The sequence below is a fragment of the Cyclopterus lumpus genome, chromosome 11 (assembly GCF_009769545.1).
Source record: "Cyclopterus lumpus isolate fCycLum1 chromosome 11, fCycLum1.pri, whole genome shotgun sequence".
NCBI lineage: Eukaryota > Metazoa > Chordata > Actinopteri > Perciformes > Cyclopteridae > Cyclopterus > Cyclopterus lumpus.
Window position 1 is genome coordinate 19040649 of NC_046976.1, and position 18162 is coordinate 19058810.

Sequence of the window (18162 nt, forward strand, 5' to 3'; positions counted from 1 at the left end):
AAACCACATTATCTGACGATGTCTTGTCAATACACGGATTCCATTAAATCGTACATTTGTTGTTAATTTATAATGTTTTGTAATCAATACAATTGCAGTGGAACATGATATTTAGGTTGTAGAACAAAAACTGGACTTTGGAGTAAACTAACTTTAGAGTGTACCCAGTTATTCACTGTTGTTTTATATTTCTCTATTTATCTGAAATAAATTATTTGAAAAAAAAGAAGACAAGATTACAGAAAACAGGGGATCTGGACATTAAGACAGATGCTTTCAAATGCTAGACAGAAGATTATGTCAATAATCTCCCCAGTCAGGGGAACACGATTGAGAGTGAGAGAGCGGGGGGGGGGGGGGGGGGGGGGGGGGGGGGGGGGGGGGGGGGGGGGGGGAGAGAGAGATCTACATGATATAGGCAGTGAAGCAGCAAGAAACTGGATTCATAGATCAATAAGCAGTACGTGGAAAGTAATTAAAAATGTGAATTAAATGGAATTTATGTAAAATGAGCCTCTCACCCCACGCAGTTTAAACAACAACCAAACCTGTGGAATATGAAGGGGTTAATTTAATTACTTATTCGGTGTGTGTCTTTCCACGTTTGTTCTAAAAGCTAACGTGTGTACTTTTTTATTTTATTTTATTTTGAAAATCCCGAGGATGTCGCAGCTTCTCATTCCCAATTACGTATATATCTGTTATACCTCTATCAATTTAATGTTTATACTTTTAATCACACGTATTTGCTCAAAGTCAAAGAATTTTCCACAAGTGTTATTTTGGGGTTAAAAAGAGATGATTATATTATTTTTATGACTAATAAAAGCTTCACGTAGAAAAAGTGTCCCGGTTTCTCTGGTTAATCCCACGGTCAACAATCAGAGCCGTGGATTATCCTTGTGATGACCGTTTCTTTTTAAAGTTAATTCCTCTGCTGTTAGAGATTAACCTGTGACGGCAGGTGTAGGTGCGTAAACAGGTCAAAAAGGGGTGTGGCTTGAGCTCACGTAGACCAGCGTCATTCACGCCTTAAAGTTGGAGACTCCTTCTGTCCTGTTTTTGGAAAAGAGATGCAATGTTTGGCTAAACCGAGATATATATATATCTCTCACTGTTGTTGTACAGACGTTCGCGGTTCCCAGAGGATGGATCCCACTCTGGTGATCACATCGGTTTGTCCTGTCAAACGTCTCCACAACTATTGGATGAATTCTCCCTTTAAGTGCTTTGTCCCGCCCCTTTAGTGTCTGTAGTATAGTGCAAACCCACACAAAGTGGGAGGGTCAAACAAACACAGGACTTTCAATCAGTAGACCGGCGTTCGTGTCCCTAAAAGTGTTGTTTGGATATTTTGAAGTCACACTAGCGATGTTTGTGATGTATTTTACGTATTTACGTCACGTAGTTTACGTTCTACATCATTTTCGCGACGTTTTTCACAAACACAACGACGTGTTTAACAGTTTTTATTCACGGTGAAAGTATTAACAAAAAAAGAAAACTCTCGACACACTTGAGCTTTATTACAATTTCACGTTTTTTTGATTTATTGAATAAATCAAGGGCCAACACTTAATCTTACATGCAGTTGTACGCGGACGAAAAGCTATTCTGCGATTAACGCTAACTAGAACATCAAATATGTACGATTGTACCACACGGAGGAAGTGGACACTGTAAAAGACACAAAAGTTGACAATAACAAGGGTGCGGTTGCACCTTGATGCCCTTACATGGTGGTCAGGGTTTTAAAAAACATCCCACTGTGTAAAACGAGAGACTAGGCTGCCCAGAAGAGAACAAAAATAAACATTTTCATGGTAGTAATACTAAACACTAAAGCATGTGACATACCATATTATTAAAACGTGCGCTTCAGTTGCTACAACACACCTTCGTAATTACTTTATCGCGAGATCTGTAATCTAAACGCAGACAGTTTCAGAAAGACAGTTCGTGCTTCATCTATTGCAACTTCGGTGAAGAGAGTAACACATTTTTATTTTTGTTTAATTAGGTGACACGTCTGTTGGGGAATATTGGCGTCCTCTTGGTAGTTTTTAGATCTTCTTTTTTAAAAACATTTCTTTTATTTAGCGTATTATTAAGAAAGTTGTTTTCGCATACGTTGGTAACACGTATGATAAAACCCTGCGTCAAGTTTAAGGAAGGAATAAAATGTGAACGACGGGTGCAAGTGAAGAATCTGCCGGAGTAGTTACTTCGAGGGTGAATACTGAATCAAACGAAGAGCGTCGTCATTGTCCAACACTCCCTGGATGAACTCGCCTTCCGCCACTCGATCTGGAGGGAGTGAAGGAGAAGAAGAAGGAGAAGAAGAAGAAGAAGAAGAAGTTTAGTTCAGGTAATTGAAATGAAACTAAATGGAAGACACTTGTTAAAAGGTTTCCTAGAGAAACAGACTGATGCATAATGCTACAATCAGGAATGGATTGTGTGTCTCTTTGAAGTTGGTTTGCGTCTCTTTGTCGTCATTGTGTGTCTCTTTGAAGTTGTTTTGTGTCTCTTTGCAGTTGCGTTGCATCTCTTTGAAGTTGGTTTGCGTCTCTTTGTCGTAATTTTGTGTCTCTTTGAAGTTGTTTTGTGTCTCTTTGAAGTTGCGTTGCATCTCTTTGAAGTTGGTTTGCGTCTCTTTGTTGTCATTGTGTGTCTCTTTGAAGTTGTTTTGTGTCTCTTTGAAGTTGTGTTGCATCTCTTTGAAGTTGGTTTGCGTCTCTTTGTCGTCATTGTGTGTCTCTTTGAAGTTGTTTTGTGTCTCTTTGAAGTTGCGTTGCATCTCTTTGAAGTTGGTTTGCGTCTCTTTGTCGTAATTTTGTGTCTCTTTGAAGTTGTTTTGTGGCTCTTTGCAGTTGCGTTGCATCTCTTTGAAGTTGGTTTGCGTCTCTTTGTCGTAATTTTGTGTCTCTTTGAAGTTGTTTTGTGTCTCTTTGCAGTTGCGTTGCATCTCTTTGAAGTTGGTTTGCGACTCTTTGTCGTAATTTTGTGTCTCTTTGAAGTTGTTTTGTGTCTCTTTGCAGTTGCGTTGCATCTCTTTGAAGTAGGTTTGCGTCTCTTTGTCGTAATTTTGTGTCTCTTTGAAGTTGTTTTGTGTCTCTTTGAAGTTGCGTTGCATCTCTTTGAAGTTGGTTTGCGTCTCTTTGTTGTCATTGTGTGTCTCTTTGATGTTGTTTTGTGTCTCTTTGTGGTCATTTTGTGAATGTTTGAAATTGTTTTGCGTCTCTTTGTCATCATTTTGTGTCTCTTTGTAGTTGGTTTGTGTATCTTTGTGGTCATTTTGTGTCTGTTTGTAGATGATTTATGTCCCTTTGAAGTTCTATTGTGTCTCTGTGGATATTTTAGGATAATTTTGGATCTCTTTGTAGTTGTTTTGTGTCTCTTTGTGTCTCTCTCTGTAGTATTACTCTACACTGGACTATAAACAGGTGGTTGGACATAAAGGTGCACAATCATCCAGCCGAGACAGAGCTGTTCGGAAGAATAGATCATTTTTGTGGCTGACCACACGGTGGACGGAGCAAAATCAATTCATTCATGTCTCCATTCACCCAGTTTTTCTCACCGTTTTCGCCTTTTTCAAAGAAATTCCAGAGTTTATCTGCCCTCTTCTCAGCTGTGTTTTCATCGTCAGCCAAAGAAGACAGCTCATCTTTAGGAATCAGCTTGAAAATGGCCTGTTAGGGAAAAAAGAAGAATAAGACGCAATTTGGTCAATAACAGAGTTAGCATTCAATTGTACCTCGCTATTGGATACGAGAGGTACCAGATGGATTCAGTCTTCCCATAAAACTGAACCAATATTAAAATATACTAGTCAGAATCAGAATTTCATGATTGCAAACGGAGAGAAACCATCTCACCAATACTCTCCTTTATCCTCAACCATTTATTCCTCATCTATTAGCTAATGGGTATATTGACGATAGACAGCAACAACCTGTGGTGCCACAGATTAACCAAGAAACTGATCTTTGTTCTGGGATTGTACGACCTCTAATATTTAAAATTGAAATGTGGTCGCTATGAAGAATCTGCAGGGAAAATTAAGATGTCAAAGCCCCTCAACAATGTTTTATAGTCATTGAGTGCTATGTGGAACCCAACAGTGTATTTTCTACACCATTGGGTGGGTTCCTGTCTCTTTTTTAACCTTTATAATTGAGTGATTTATAAACCATTTCTGGAACACTAAATATAATATAAATATCTGAAGCAGTTTACATTTCAACACATAATAAGCTCATCGCATATGGAAAAGATTGACAGCGCAGTGAACACTGGAACTACAGACTCACGTTTCATTGCAATTGCAGGACTCAAAGAAAACTCACACATAGGGTTTTCTGTCTATTTTGTAGCGCGGAAATGAATTCAGTTAAATTACAACTTGATTTCAGACTCACAAGAGGGTCGACAGGAATAAGAAAAGGAAAATAACACACAAGATATAAACAACAACAATACATCATTCAATTAAAGGGTTTTCTGAGCCTGGATGAGTCCAAAGAGCATATTCACGGACTCATCCAAGCAACACATAAAATAATATAACATTGTGCAATAGTACATTTGAATCAATCTTGTAAATTATGTCTGTAAATTCCGTCTTGCGGTAATCTCTATCTCTCTCTCTCTCAGATTTATCCAGCAAAACTAGTTAGTTGGATTTTGTGTGGTTTGGGATTAAAAAAAGTATGTGTGTTCTGTAACTTGGGTACATTGCCTTCATGGGAATTTAACAGCGTCTTCATGGATATGCAGACACTCAATGAGTCGGTATCAGACGGACGAAGCATTGGTAGGTAACGGGTTTGGAGTGGGAAATAAATTCCACCGACCTCGGTTAGATATCCTTCAAAATCATCAGTGAGAAAATGGCCACGGCCTTACATTTCTTTTGCATGTCATGAGAGCAGTATTGTTATTGAAATACAGATAAAATAATGTGATCTTTCTCTCGAAAACCTAATTGTGCAAAAGACATGCAAATCAGGTATGTTTAATCAGCCAACACAGTGCTATTAGCTCACTTTATATTTGACAATTTAAAAGTTTTAATGATGAAACATTCAGATGTTTTAGGACATAATATGTATCATTCACTGTAATGTCAAGTTCTGCTAAATTGCCAATGTTTACCTTTGTCCAGAAACCACCAACAGATACATTATGGCACAGTCCCAACACCTCCTGTATGCAGATGATACTGTTATCTATCCTTCTTTACGTTGGTTTCATGTTCTAATTTGAGTTTTAATAATTAGTCATATTTCTCTTGATCCCAAATTGTTAGAATTAGATGAGAACAGTTACCGGTCCACTCTTCATTCTCTTAATTCTATTTATATATATATATATATCCTCCCATCTTCACTCCAAAGCCCTATGTAGGCTTAGCCCTTAAACTGGTTATCAGCATCAATCAATCAAGTCTAATCTTATGTCTTCAGTTACCTAACGAGGATAATAGCATGAAATGCAGAATAGGTTTCAATGCTGCAGGTAAAGTTGGTGACAGGGAAATCGGTGCTTTCATTGAGTGGGTGGGTGAAATGAGAAAAGAAAATGGGAAGCTACTTTTAAAAAGAGTTACACACCCAAATAAAGTAACATCTGGACATAAGATTATAAGTTTTAAACAGAACATGTTCCTGTAATCTCCATCTGTCTATAGGCAACAGACGATAATCTTCCTTAGCTTCATTCACCTAAACCATCCACCAATCTATTTCTACAAATCAATTTAACTGTCCGTGCCACCAACGTTTTGAACACGTTCCAGTCTTAAGATATAAGAAGTAGCCTTCTCCCACTTAAACCCAGTTTAAACACTGGTGAGATCTGCAGATAAAGTAACAGATGAAGTACAGGAAAGTATAATATCAACTTCTATGCAGATGACACTGTTGTTGGTGTTTCATTTTTACTCAAAGCACTAAACTCTTCCTTCCTGTAATTTCCTTAGCGTCTGGACGTCAAACAGTTAGAAATGCCAGAGAACTGGTTGTCCGCACGGCTACTAACGCCACTTACGTTTCTCTAAAAACTCACCGTGCAGATTTCCTTGACTTCCGACTTGGTGATATATCCGTTCTTGTCCACGTCGAACAGCGAGAAGGCCCACTCCAACTTCCTGGTGGTCTTGCCTGTCGACGTCATGTGGAGAGCGATGATGTACTCCTTGAAGTCCAGCGTGCCGTCGTCGTTCGTGTCAAAGGAGCGGAAGACGTGTTTGGCATACGTGTCGGCGTCGCTCTCCGGGAAGAACTTGCTGTAGATGTTCTGAAACTCTTCTTTAGAGATGCGCCCCGTTGGACACTGCCTCTTGAAGTTGTTCATACCACTGGGCGATCTCAACCCTCTGTGAACTTGGTGTTGAGTTTCAGGTCTTCCAGAATCTCCTTTGACACGGCGCCACTCTTGTGTTACCCATTGTTGATGGTTGTTTGGGATGTTTTTTAAGAGTTATTTATAAGTTGAGAACGTTTTGTGCTCTTCTAGAGGACTTAACACTTGCAGCTACAGCCTAGGGAGTTGCCTCCTCTACTCTGTCAAGTGGAAGAAACGGAAGACGATCCCTGAGGTATGACTGCGGTGTCCTTCTTGATCCTGGCCGTGGCCTACAGTTCAGTCCACAGAGGCATATGCTGTGAAAAGAGAAGAAGCCGCTTGGTAAGCTCAGTAAGCCAATCAGCCATCAGTAATACCGGCAAGAGGTGTCACGGACAGGGTTCAACCCAGGTCAAGGCTGGAACGCTTGTTTATTAACATTAAAAAGGGTGCTGCTTCAGACACTTCAAATCTCTACCCCTTTGCTATTTTAAAACTAGCAGATTGCATTATGGTACAAATTCTATAATTATTATGTTACCCGACACATGTTGACATCTTAAATCAAGAATCTAAACATTGGGTCGGTAGTTGGTACACTTAAAGTCTGTCAGAATCGAAAAAAGTAATCTTCTTTGCAAAGTTAATCCGACATACACAGTGGGCTTCTAAAGGTTTATACAAACAAATCTTAGGAGATGATAGATAGATAGATAAGTACTTTATTGATCCCCTAAGGGAAATTCAGAAATTCAGGATTCAGGAGATACATTTTTGAACAGCTATGATCTACCCAATTCTCATTTATTTAAGTGAGAAGTTACCTTCTTGATTTATTTTAACTGAAATCTATTAAAGATATAAATCCCCTGATACAAATGTGTAGTTAAGGTAGAAGACTTTGGGGTCAAAACTAAATTAAACATTAATTAAATGGACAACTAATTTAAACTATTTGAAAGAAAACTTGTGGGTTATAATTGTACTTTTAATTAATATTTTTGGACAACATACATTTAAAGCACAATGAAAATGTAACTTCAAGATGGTGGACAGAATGCGGTGCGGAAAAGGCAAACTACAGTCATATATTCAGACCGCGTTGAGACAAAATTAGCTTTTGGTAAAATTCCTTTTAGAGAGCATTACAATATTTTTGTAATTTTCTAAATAAAAACCCACTTATGCAACTATTTGGGAAAATACCAGAAGGGATCAAGAAGGAAGATTTGCATTTATTCCAAGTGATAAGGGAAGCAACAATTACATTTATATATATATATATATATATATATATATATATATATATATGGAAGGAGCTTGTAAATGTAATGAATGGAATGGGAAAATAACCATGATAATTATAAAATCTCCTTGGGGTGAGGTATACAACACACAACATTCCTAATGGTTCCCTTGCAGACTAAGTCTGTCAACTATATCCTATAAATTGATAATTATGTGAAAATAAATGTCAACAGGGAACAAATTGGTGCAATTAAAGGTGATCAATCAAAAAACTAAACAAGCATTGCTACTTTTCATCTTTTAAAAGTCTTCCCTTCCTCTGCAGATCTCACGTGGACCTAGTTTAAGATAAATACTTCCAATAACCAACATAGTCAAATAGTCTACAGGTCCAATGTTCAGCTTCCAGAGTCCTGAGGATGCTGATATTTGCAGGTGTGTTTCCTACCTGTGTGAGCTGCGGAGTCCAGGACCAATAGTGACGGTGTGTTTGTGTGCAGCAGAAGAAATCAGCTTCCAGATAAGTCGATTAAACTGGATCACCCTGACGTGGAGTCACCATGCGAAGCCCTGAGCTTCTTGCTTTTTTTTATTTATAGTCACATCGATCGAGAAGGCGTTTTCACAAATAAGTTGTAGCGCATAAAAGAAAACAAGAAGCACTGCAAATATTTAATATTTAAGTTTCTAGTTACTTTGCAGATTGAAATTAATACAAAATGCAATCAATAAATTAATAATGAATGTATAGGTTAAGATACAAAATATACATATTTATGTACATATGAAAGCATCACTAATTATTATACATTAACATTCATTATTATTATGATGTAGCCTATTCACGTAAGTATATTTTGATGGTAAATGTTTGCACTGTGGTATTCCTACTTATACTTTAAGTAAAATAAGTACTTCTTAAGTAAGTACTTCTCACTGGAAGTACATCACAGTGGACTTTATCTCAACATAACAATTATACAATTATGAATCATTTGCGCATGTAAATAAACAACAAGTGAACAAACGCTTCATTGGTTTCGTATTGTTTTCACCTTTCGAGGCCGTTGACTTCAGTTCAGCTTAGTTAAGTTCAGTTATGACACTTTAGCTTATATACATCTTGGTTAACTTAAAGTACATTTTGAATAAAGATTAATTAAATAAAAAAACATTTTTATTCGGACTCACTATCATTTTCCAAATTAATTAAGCAAAGACTTCAGTTCATAAAAACTTGGAGTTAGACGCGATTTATTTTGCCTGTCATATTTTAAAGCTTATTATTGTGTATCCGTTGTGAGTGACAGGCGATGGAGGTTTGACATGTGAGGGGTCAAAGGTCGAACACCAAGGATCAGGACAACCGACTGGGCACCGAATCGCCGCCCGACTGCAGGTTTTATCCGCCGTATAAATAAACCCGATCAGGTAAAGTGACAAAGTAAAAGTGGGTTCTTCCCCAAATCCATACCTTGGAAAGACTTAACAGTTTAACTGGCTTAAGGGAGAGTTCAGCCACCATCTGCTCCGCCTTAAACCAGTCTGCACTGGGAAGTCTGAACTCTTCAGGAATCGGTGTGTGTGTGTGTGTGTGTGTGTGTGTGTGTGTGGGGGGGGGGGAGGGGGGGGGGGTTAATGCATTGTGACATAAACAGTATTCACACTTCTAACACAGACACTAGAAACCTCGACTTAAAGAGATCACTTTGCAGCCGGTATGAGATGCATAATATATATATATATGATAGTTATCAGAGGGGGGGGGGGGTGTCTGTTTTGCGTTTGTTGATTTAGAAAGACATAAGACATTTGTTTTTGAATAAAAGTGGGTTTCATCTATATTTCCTTACCATTTATATTGTGTTTCATTTAACAACATTGACCTTGTGTTTAAAAACTGTTTAACTGTTTAGAGGTGTGAACTCATGTCACCAGGCAGAGCAACGTCGACAGCAACATCAAAACAACAACAACAACAAACGTTAACGCGCGATCCGTCTTGATTACGATGACATAACCGCACCGCCGACTTCCCTGACACACGCCCACACGGCTTCATCTCAGGGCGCCATCTAAGGCTGCGGTAAGCCCGGCCCGGCGAACCGCTGATCTCTCTGTATTAAAATAAAACAACTTAATTCCTCTGCTGACGTGCTGAGGCCCAACTTGGAGCGCCCGGCCTCCCTTCTTGGCACCGTCCGCGGCTCCGCAGGTGATTTGGATTTTGCCATCTGGCTGGCTGCCGAGGCTTTGTAGCGCTCTGCCAAAGGACGGGCAAAATCAATGTCACCTTTCCTCCTGGGGCGAAAACGGCTTCTTAAAGCGAAAGACAAACGGAGGAGCCAGGAAAAACAAGTGTTTAGTAAAAGTGACCTTTAGTAGAATGTCTGATCTGCGTTAGCTTTAAATCATGTGTAGACATCCACTACTTCAACCATTTTATTTGACTTGATTTTATAGACTTCTATACAACCAGAGGAGTCGCCCCCTGGTGGTCAGTAGAGAGAATGCAGCTTTAACACATGCAGCATATACTTCTATACAACCAGAGGAGTCGCCCCCTGGTGGTCAGGAGAGAGAATGCAGCTTTAACACATGAAGCATAGACTTCTATACAACCAGAGGAGTCGCCCCCTGGTGGTCAGTAGAGAGAATGCAGCTTTAACACATGAAGCATAGACTTCTATACAACCAGAGGAGTCTCCCCCTGGTGGTCAGTAGAGAGAATGCAGCTTCAACACATGAAGCATAGACTTCTATACAACCAGAGGAGTCGCCCCCTGGTGGTCAGTAGAGAGAATGCAGCTTTAACACATGAAGCATATACTTCTATACAACCAGAGGAGTCGCCCCCTGGTGGTCAGTAGAGAGAATGCAGCTTTAACACATGCAGCATATACTTCTATACAACCAGAGGAGTCGCCCCCTGGTGGTCAGTAGAGAGAATGCAGCTTTAACACATGCAGCATAGACTTCTATACAACCAGAGGAGTCGCCCCCTGGTGGTCAGTAGAGAGAATGCAGCTTTAACACATGAAGCATAGACTTCTATACAACCAGAGGAGTCTCCCCCTGGTGGTCAGTAGAGAGAATGCAGCTTCAACACATGAAGCATAGACTTCTATACAACCAGAGGAGTCGCCCCCTGGTGGTCAGTAGAGAGAATGCAGCTTTAACACATGAAGCATATACTTCTATACAACCAGAGGAGTCGCCCCCTGGTGGTCAGTAGAGAGAATGCAGCTTTAACACATGCAGCATATACTTCTATACAACCAGAGGAGTCGCCCCCTGGTGGTCAGTAGAGAGAATGCAGCTTTAACACATGCAGCATAGACTTCTATACAACCAGAGGAGTCGCCCCCTGGTGGTCAGTAGAGAGAATGCAGCTTTAACACATGAAGCATAGACTTCTATACAACCAGAGGAGTCGCCCCCTGGTGGTCAGGAGAGAGAATGCAGCTTTAACACATGAAGCATGGACTTCTATACAACAGAGGAGTCGCCCCCTGGTGGTCAGGAGAGAGAATGCAGCTTTAACACATGAAGCATATACTTCTATACAACCAGAGGAGTCGCCCCCTGGTGGTCAGGAGAGAGAATGCAGCTTTAACACATGAAGCATAGACTTCTATACAACCAGAGGAGTCGCCCCCTGGTGGTCAGTAGAGAGAATGCAGCTTTAACAATGAAGCATAGACTTCTATACAACCAGAGGAGTCGCCCCTGGTGTCAGTAGAGAGAATGCAGCTTTAACACATGAAGCATAGACTTCTATACAACCAGAGGAGTCGCCCCTGGTGGTCAGTAGAGAGAATGCAGCTTTAACACATGAAGCATAGACTTCTATACAACCAGAGGAGTCTCCCCCTGGTGGTCAGGAGAGAGAATGCAGCTTTAACACATGAAGCATAGACTTCTATACAACCAGAGGAGTCGCCCACTGGTGGTCAGGAGAGAGAATGCAGCTTTAACATATGAAGCATAGACTTCTATACAACCAGAGGAGTCGCCCACTGGTGGTCAGGAGAGAGAATGCAGGAGGTTGTCGCCTGGTAACAAACATACATTTTTGAGACAGTGACTTTACGACCGTTTCACTGAGTCGCAAAATAAATGTGTCTTTGTTTCACCGACTTTTGGTTATAAAAAGTTCTCACAAGACAAATCGAACCTATTGAAAAACAAGCAGCCCAACCGTGCAAAAAAACAAACAAACCCTTTAGCTGTGGCCATCTCACCTTTAACCCCACCCCCCCCCCCCCCCCCCCCCCCCCCCACCCCCCCCCCCCCCCCCCCCCCCCCCCCCCCCCCCCCCCCCCCCCCCCCCCCCCCCCTCCTCGTTTCGATGGAGTTCCAGGAAAGAGAATCCTTTAAATGCAAAGAGAGGAGGATTAAAACGGAGGAAGAGAGGGAGAGCGAAGCAGTGCAGGCGGTGGTGTTAGGCGACGTAAGGAGGATTTGGCAGCGATGCAAAGCAGACCGAGTCAATACAGGGAACGGTAAATCCGTGGTGACCAGAACGGGGCCGATAAGTATTATCCAAGTCCTTTAGCTCGACCTCGATGAACCTCGTCCCATAATAGGAACATTTAATCTAGACACCTTAATGGGCATCAATGGCTTCCAATGTGGATCCTGGTCGAGGGAGCAGAGTCACTCACAAGATTTAACTACATTGTTTAAACAAAAAATATATACCTTCGTGACTTTGGAGCCACGTAACCACGTAACCATTTACGTAACTCCTCACATAAAATCTGTTTTAGTGAACGTATTCACGCATCCAGCCACTTGAATATACATGTATACTGTACATAACCCATATAAATATATATACATATACATAAATATATATATATATATATACATATATATACATCCCATATACATATATATACATATATATCCCATATATATATAATTATATATATGTATATATACTGTATATATATACACATATATATCCCATATATATGGGTTTGTGAGACTCAAAGGGTCACTTCAGGTTAAGTACAATTTACTACAAATTCTACTTTAAGTATTATTCTACTTCATAGCCCACTACATTTTGAAAGCTAATACTACGTGAGGTCACATGAGGTCATACGGGGGGGGGTCTTAATGTGAGTGATGAAGTCTATGAGGTCATGTTTTGACCCTATAACGCATTAACTCCTCCTCTTAAAATAATAAATAATATATATTATGAAGCTTTATTTTATAGGGGTTAGTTCACACAGCATTCAGAGCCTCATTTATACACATTTATTAATAAAAACTATGTATTATGAAGCTTTATGCAGACGGGTTAGTTCACACAGCATTCAGAGCTTCGTTTATAGACATTTATTAATATAAACTATATATTATGAAGCTTTATGCAGAGGGGTTAGTTCACACAGCATTCAGAGCCTCATTTATACACATTTATTAATAAAAACTATGTATTATGAAGCTTTATGCAGAGGGGTTAGTTCACACAGCATTCAGAGACTCATTTATACACATTTATTAATATAAACTATATATTATGAAGCTTTATGCAGAGGGGTTAGTTCACACAGCATTCAGAGACTCATTTATACACATGTATTAATATAAACTATATATTATGAAGCTTTATTTTATAGGGGTTAGTTCACACAGCATTCAGAGCTTCATTTATACTACATTTATTAATATAAACTATATATTATGAAGCTTTATGCAGAGGGGTTAGTTCACACAGCATTCAGAGCCTCATTTATACACATTTATTAATATAAACTATATATTATGAAGCTTTATGCAGAGGGGTTAGTTCACACAGCATTCAGAGACTCATTTATACACGTTTATTAATAAATAAAACTATATATTATGAAGCTTTATGCAGAGGGGTTAGTTCACACAGCATTGTATACACATTTATTAATAAAAACATGGAAAAAATAGTTGTTTTCATGGCTGTTGACAGTAAAATTCTAATAAAGTCTATTTTGTTTGTGGTGTTAAAATTGTTGCTCTCCATGTTTTTGTCGGAGGTTCAAATGATCATCTACAACTAATAACTTTGTTTTCATGAATCTAAACACGTTTCAAGGAATTAGTGCAGCAGAAGTCAGACGCCGACATGGATCTGATTGTTTTTGGGGATTAACCGGTCGGGCGCGGTTACAGTCGATGAGCAGATTGCAGTAATCCCAGCGTGAGTAATCTATTACTGTGGCTGGTGTTTCCAGGTGAGTCGGATTATGGGAGCCGTGTCAGAGGGAAACTTCCCTTTTTGTGGAGAGGTCAGTTTGTCTTTTTATGGGCGGAGTCACCTGGAGTTCAGGTGGAGTTCATTCATCATATATTTATATTACATTCTAAAGAGGCGGTCAAATAATAAACACTTTAGACAATATCTATATTTTTATCATATACATATATATATGTATATATATGTATACATACACATATGTATACATATGTATGTATATATATATACACATATGTATACGTATATATATATACACATATGTATACGTATATATATATATATATATATGTACAGACTGTAAAGCCCTCTGAGACATTTGTAATGTGTGATATTGGGCTATACAAAATAAACTGAATTGAATATACGTATATATATATATATATATATATATATATATATATATATATACGTATACATACATACATACATACATATATACATAGGTACAGGGGCGTCGTTAGGCCCATTTTAGGGGGGCTACAACATTGAAAAATTCAACAATGTATTCAAAATAAAAATAACGGTATGAAAAGTTTTGATGGTTTAAATATAATTTAGATTCAGTTATGTTTTTTTTCTTCGAGTAAAATATATTTTATATTTTCAACTTTCAATCTTTTTTTCAGGTTCAGACTTTTGGCAGGGATCTGGCGTGGGGGGCGTGGTTTCAACTCCAGGGGCGTGGCATCATGAGTGACAGCTTAACATAAAAGGCAGAGGGCCTGCCTCAACTACGTTGCCTTGAAATTATAAATGGTTTAGAGTGATCATTTTTAGAAAACATGTCAAATGTTTTAATGATATGAAAATAAATAAATGTCACCTGAACTTTACATGCATTATTTTAGAGTAATTTTTACCATGGGCAAAAAAAAATATTTTAAGGATCATTTCTGGAAAAAATAAATAAAAAAACTAAGCACACAAATTGTGTTCATATAAACACACCTTTGTGTTTTTACTGCCATGCCACATACCTGGGTGGTCCTTTGAGACCTCGAGTCTAAAGCTCCTTTTCCTTAATTATTTATGATAATTAGGATTAATATTTTGAATGGTATCCTATGGAGAAAATCTTCAAATCCGCTTAAACTTGTTCAACTTTAAAAGCTTACAATGTAAGCGTACTTTCAGCTAAAGACGCCATCCCCCTCACAGCAAAGAGGTGCAACGCGACGTAGCAACGCGACGTAGCAACGCGACGTAGCAACGCGACGTAGCAACGCGACGTAGCAACGCGAAGTAGCAACGCGACGTAGCAACGCGACGTAGCAACGCGACGTAGCAACGCGACGTAGCAACGCGACGTAGCAACGCGACGTAGCAACGCGACGTAGCAATGAGTCGCGCGAGGATGAAGTTTCAGTCGGTTGCAATCTCCAACCTGACCACTCGATGGCGCCAAACACCACACGCTGCACCTTTAAAGTAAAGATATGTTCGAGAGAGGCGGTTTGCACTGTCCCCCCATCAGCAAGAGGGGACCAGGGCTCAATCCCTGATCCCCGGGCGGACCCTTCCATGTGGAGTTTGCATGTTCTCCCCATGTCAGCGTAGGTTCCCTCCGGGTTCTGCGGCTTCCTCCCGTAGTCTAAAGACACGCAGCTCAAGTTAATTTTGAATGTGTCTGTCTGTAGTTAACGAGTGTTACCTGTTTACATTCAGGTTTACCTGTAAGTCCAGGTAGTTACAGAATGTGTCTGTCTGTAGTTGACGAGTGTTACCTGCTTACATTCAGGTTTACCTGTAAGTCCAGGTAGTTACAGAATGTGTCTGTCTGTAGTTGTTAACGAGTGTTACCTGTTTACATTCAGGTTTACCTGTAAGTCCAGGTAGTTACAGAATGTGTCTGTCTGTAGTTGTTAACGAGTGTTACCTGCTTACATTCAGGTTTACCTGTAAGTCCAGGTAGTTACAGAATGTGTCTGTCTGTAGTTGTTAACGAGTGTTACCTGTTTACATTCAGGTTTACCTGTAAGTCCAGGTAGTTACAGAATGTGTCTGTCTGTAGTTAACGAGTGTTACCTGCTTACATTCAGGTTTACCTGTAAGTCCAGGTAGTTACAGAATGTGTCTGTCTGTAGTTAACGAGTGTCACCTGTTTACATTCAGGTTTACCTGTAAGTCCAGGTAGTTACAGAATGTGTCTGTCTGTAGTTAACGAGTGTTACCTGCTTACATTCAGGTTTACCTGTAAGTCCAGGTAGTTACAGAATGTGTCTGTCTGTAGTTAACGAGTGTTACCTGCTTACATTGAGGTTTACCTGTAAGTCCAGGTAGTTACAGAATGTGTCTGTCTGTAGTTAACGAGTGTTACCTGCTTACATTCAGGTTTACCTGTAAGTCCAGGTAGTTACAGAATGTGTCTGTCTGTAGTTAACGAGTGTTACCTGCTTACATTCAGGTTTACCTGTAAGTCCAGGTAGTTACAGAATGTGTCTGTCTGTAGTTAACGAGTGTTACCTGCTTACATTCAGGTTTACTTGAGGTAAATAAAAGGGAATAGCTAGCTAGCTATTTTGTTATAAACTGTCTCTAGTGAGCGATAGTGTGAACGAACGAATTCGAAATACAAGAAATCGACATCTCTCTATTTTTTGCATTAATATATATTATTATATTTTGTTCCATTGAATGGTATATTTGACACTGAACTAGTTCATCTTTATCTCAGTGATCGTGTCCAAATGAGGGTAACATATCACAATGAATATCACGTATACTGAGAAGCAAAACTAGAGCAACATCAGTCTTTCTGATTGATATATTTGCTGCACACACACACATTCACAAAGGTGGCACTCCCCTTGGGGCTTAGCCCCCCTTTCTTTGAGTCCTACAAACGCCCCTGCATACATATATCTATATTTCTTTTTCTGGGGCTTCTTGTTCAGGATGTATGCTCTGCTGATGTTGTAATTGCGACACGTCACCAGTAGAGGTCAGCACAGAGTATAAACAAGGTGTTACTGCAGCACAATAACTAAACAGATAAAAGATTATTACTATAATAAAGATTGTTGTACAATATTATGGTACAATGTAAATCAAATATTTGGTTTAAGTACCTTTTCAAAGTGTGGGGCAACTACCTGCACTTTAAGACACTAACTGTATTTATTTTCTTTATTATGTTTTAAAAGTTGTTCTAATGCATTTTGTCTTCACTTAGAATAGAAAAATAATAAATACCAATGAAATAAAGAAGTGCAGAAGTACTCCTGATATTACTGAGTGAAGTACAGATTATAATATGCATGAATGAATACTAGTAAAAATGTTGATTATAAAACACAAAATAATAATTATACACACACATATATATTTACATAAATATTATCAATGTTTTAATTTTGTTGTTTGACGGGTTAACTCATTAAAATGTATAAATCTATCTAATTATATGGTGGAAAATGTAATAAAAACAGATATATAGTGTATAAAAATGCATTTATTGAACTCCAACAAGAGACCACATATAAAAAAAAAAAAAAACAAAAAAAACATGTTAATCCTGATAAAACACCAATACAGCGTAACAGGACTGCAACAGAAATGCTTGTGACTCGTAGTTTGACTCTGTGTATATTTCATATTAATACTGACGGACAGGGGAGACCTTTAAACTGAAATGTACTCAGACTTCCTGTCCGTGGGCTCACAGGTGGCCCCTGTAGGTGCGGATCTTGCGGCTGAGGTTGCGAGCCAGCCGGTCCACGGCGCTGCCGATGTGCCCGAGCTCCTTCCTGGAGGTCAGACCGTCGATGTTTCCGCTGTACCACAGGACCCACCCGGCCAGAGACATGACCACGAACAGAGCGCCTGAGAACGGACATTCTGTGAATGTCCTGCACTTGGGCTTTTTGTAAAGGAGCTTTATTTTACTAAATGCTTAGGATCCCCAAAAATATATAAAATGCAATAAAGATGCATTATTTTACTTATTCTGTTATTTCCTGTTGCAGTGCATGTGAATGAGATCAGGTGACAGGAAGTAAATGTATGTATGCATGCATGTATATGTGTGTGTGTGTGTGTGTGTGTGTGTGTGTGTGTGTGTGTGTGTGTGTGTGTGTGTGTGTGTGTGTGTGTATATATATATATATATATATATTTCATAAAGGAAATTGTTGTGTGGCAGTTGCAGTATTTTATTTATATACATATATTATAAATAATAATATATACATACACATATATATATATATAATAAATACATACATACATACATATATATATAATAAATAATATATACATACATACATATACATATATATATATATTATAAATAATATATACATACACACACACAC

At 38.9% G+C, this 18162-nt stretch overlaps 1 protein-coding gene across 1 annotated transcript; it reads right to left on the reverse strand.

Annotated features, from left to right (window-relative positions):
• Window positions 1–2221: 2221 nt before the first annotated feature.
• Window positions 2222–17654, reverse strand: LOC117739212 (visinin-like). Its single transcript, XM_034545504.1, is given in 7 exon segments — window positions 2222–2307; window positions 3584–3695; window positions 6073–6357; window positions 6359–6379; window positions 6381–6440; window positions 9754–9862; window positions 17512–17654. Coding segments are annotated over 7 exon segments (816 nt in total).
• Window positions 17655–18162: the final 508 nt, after the last annotated feature.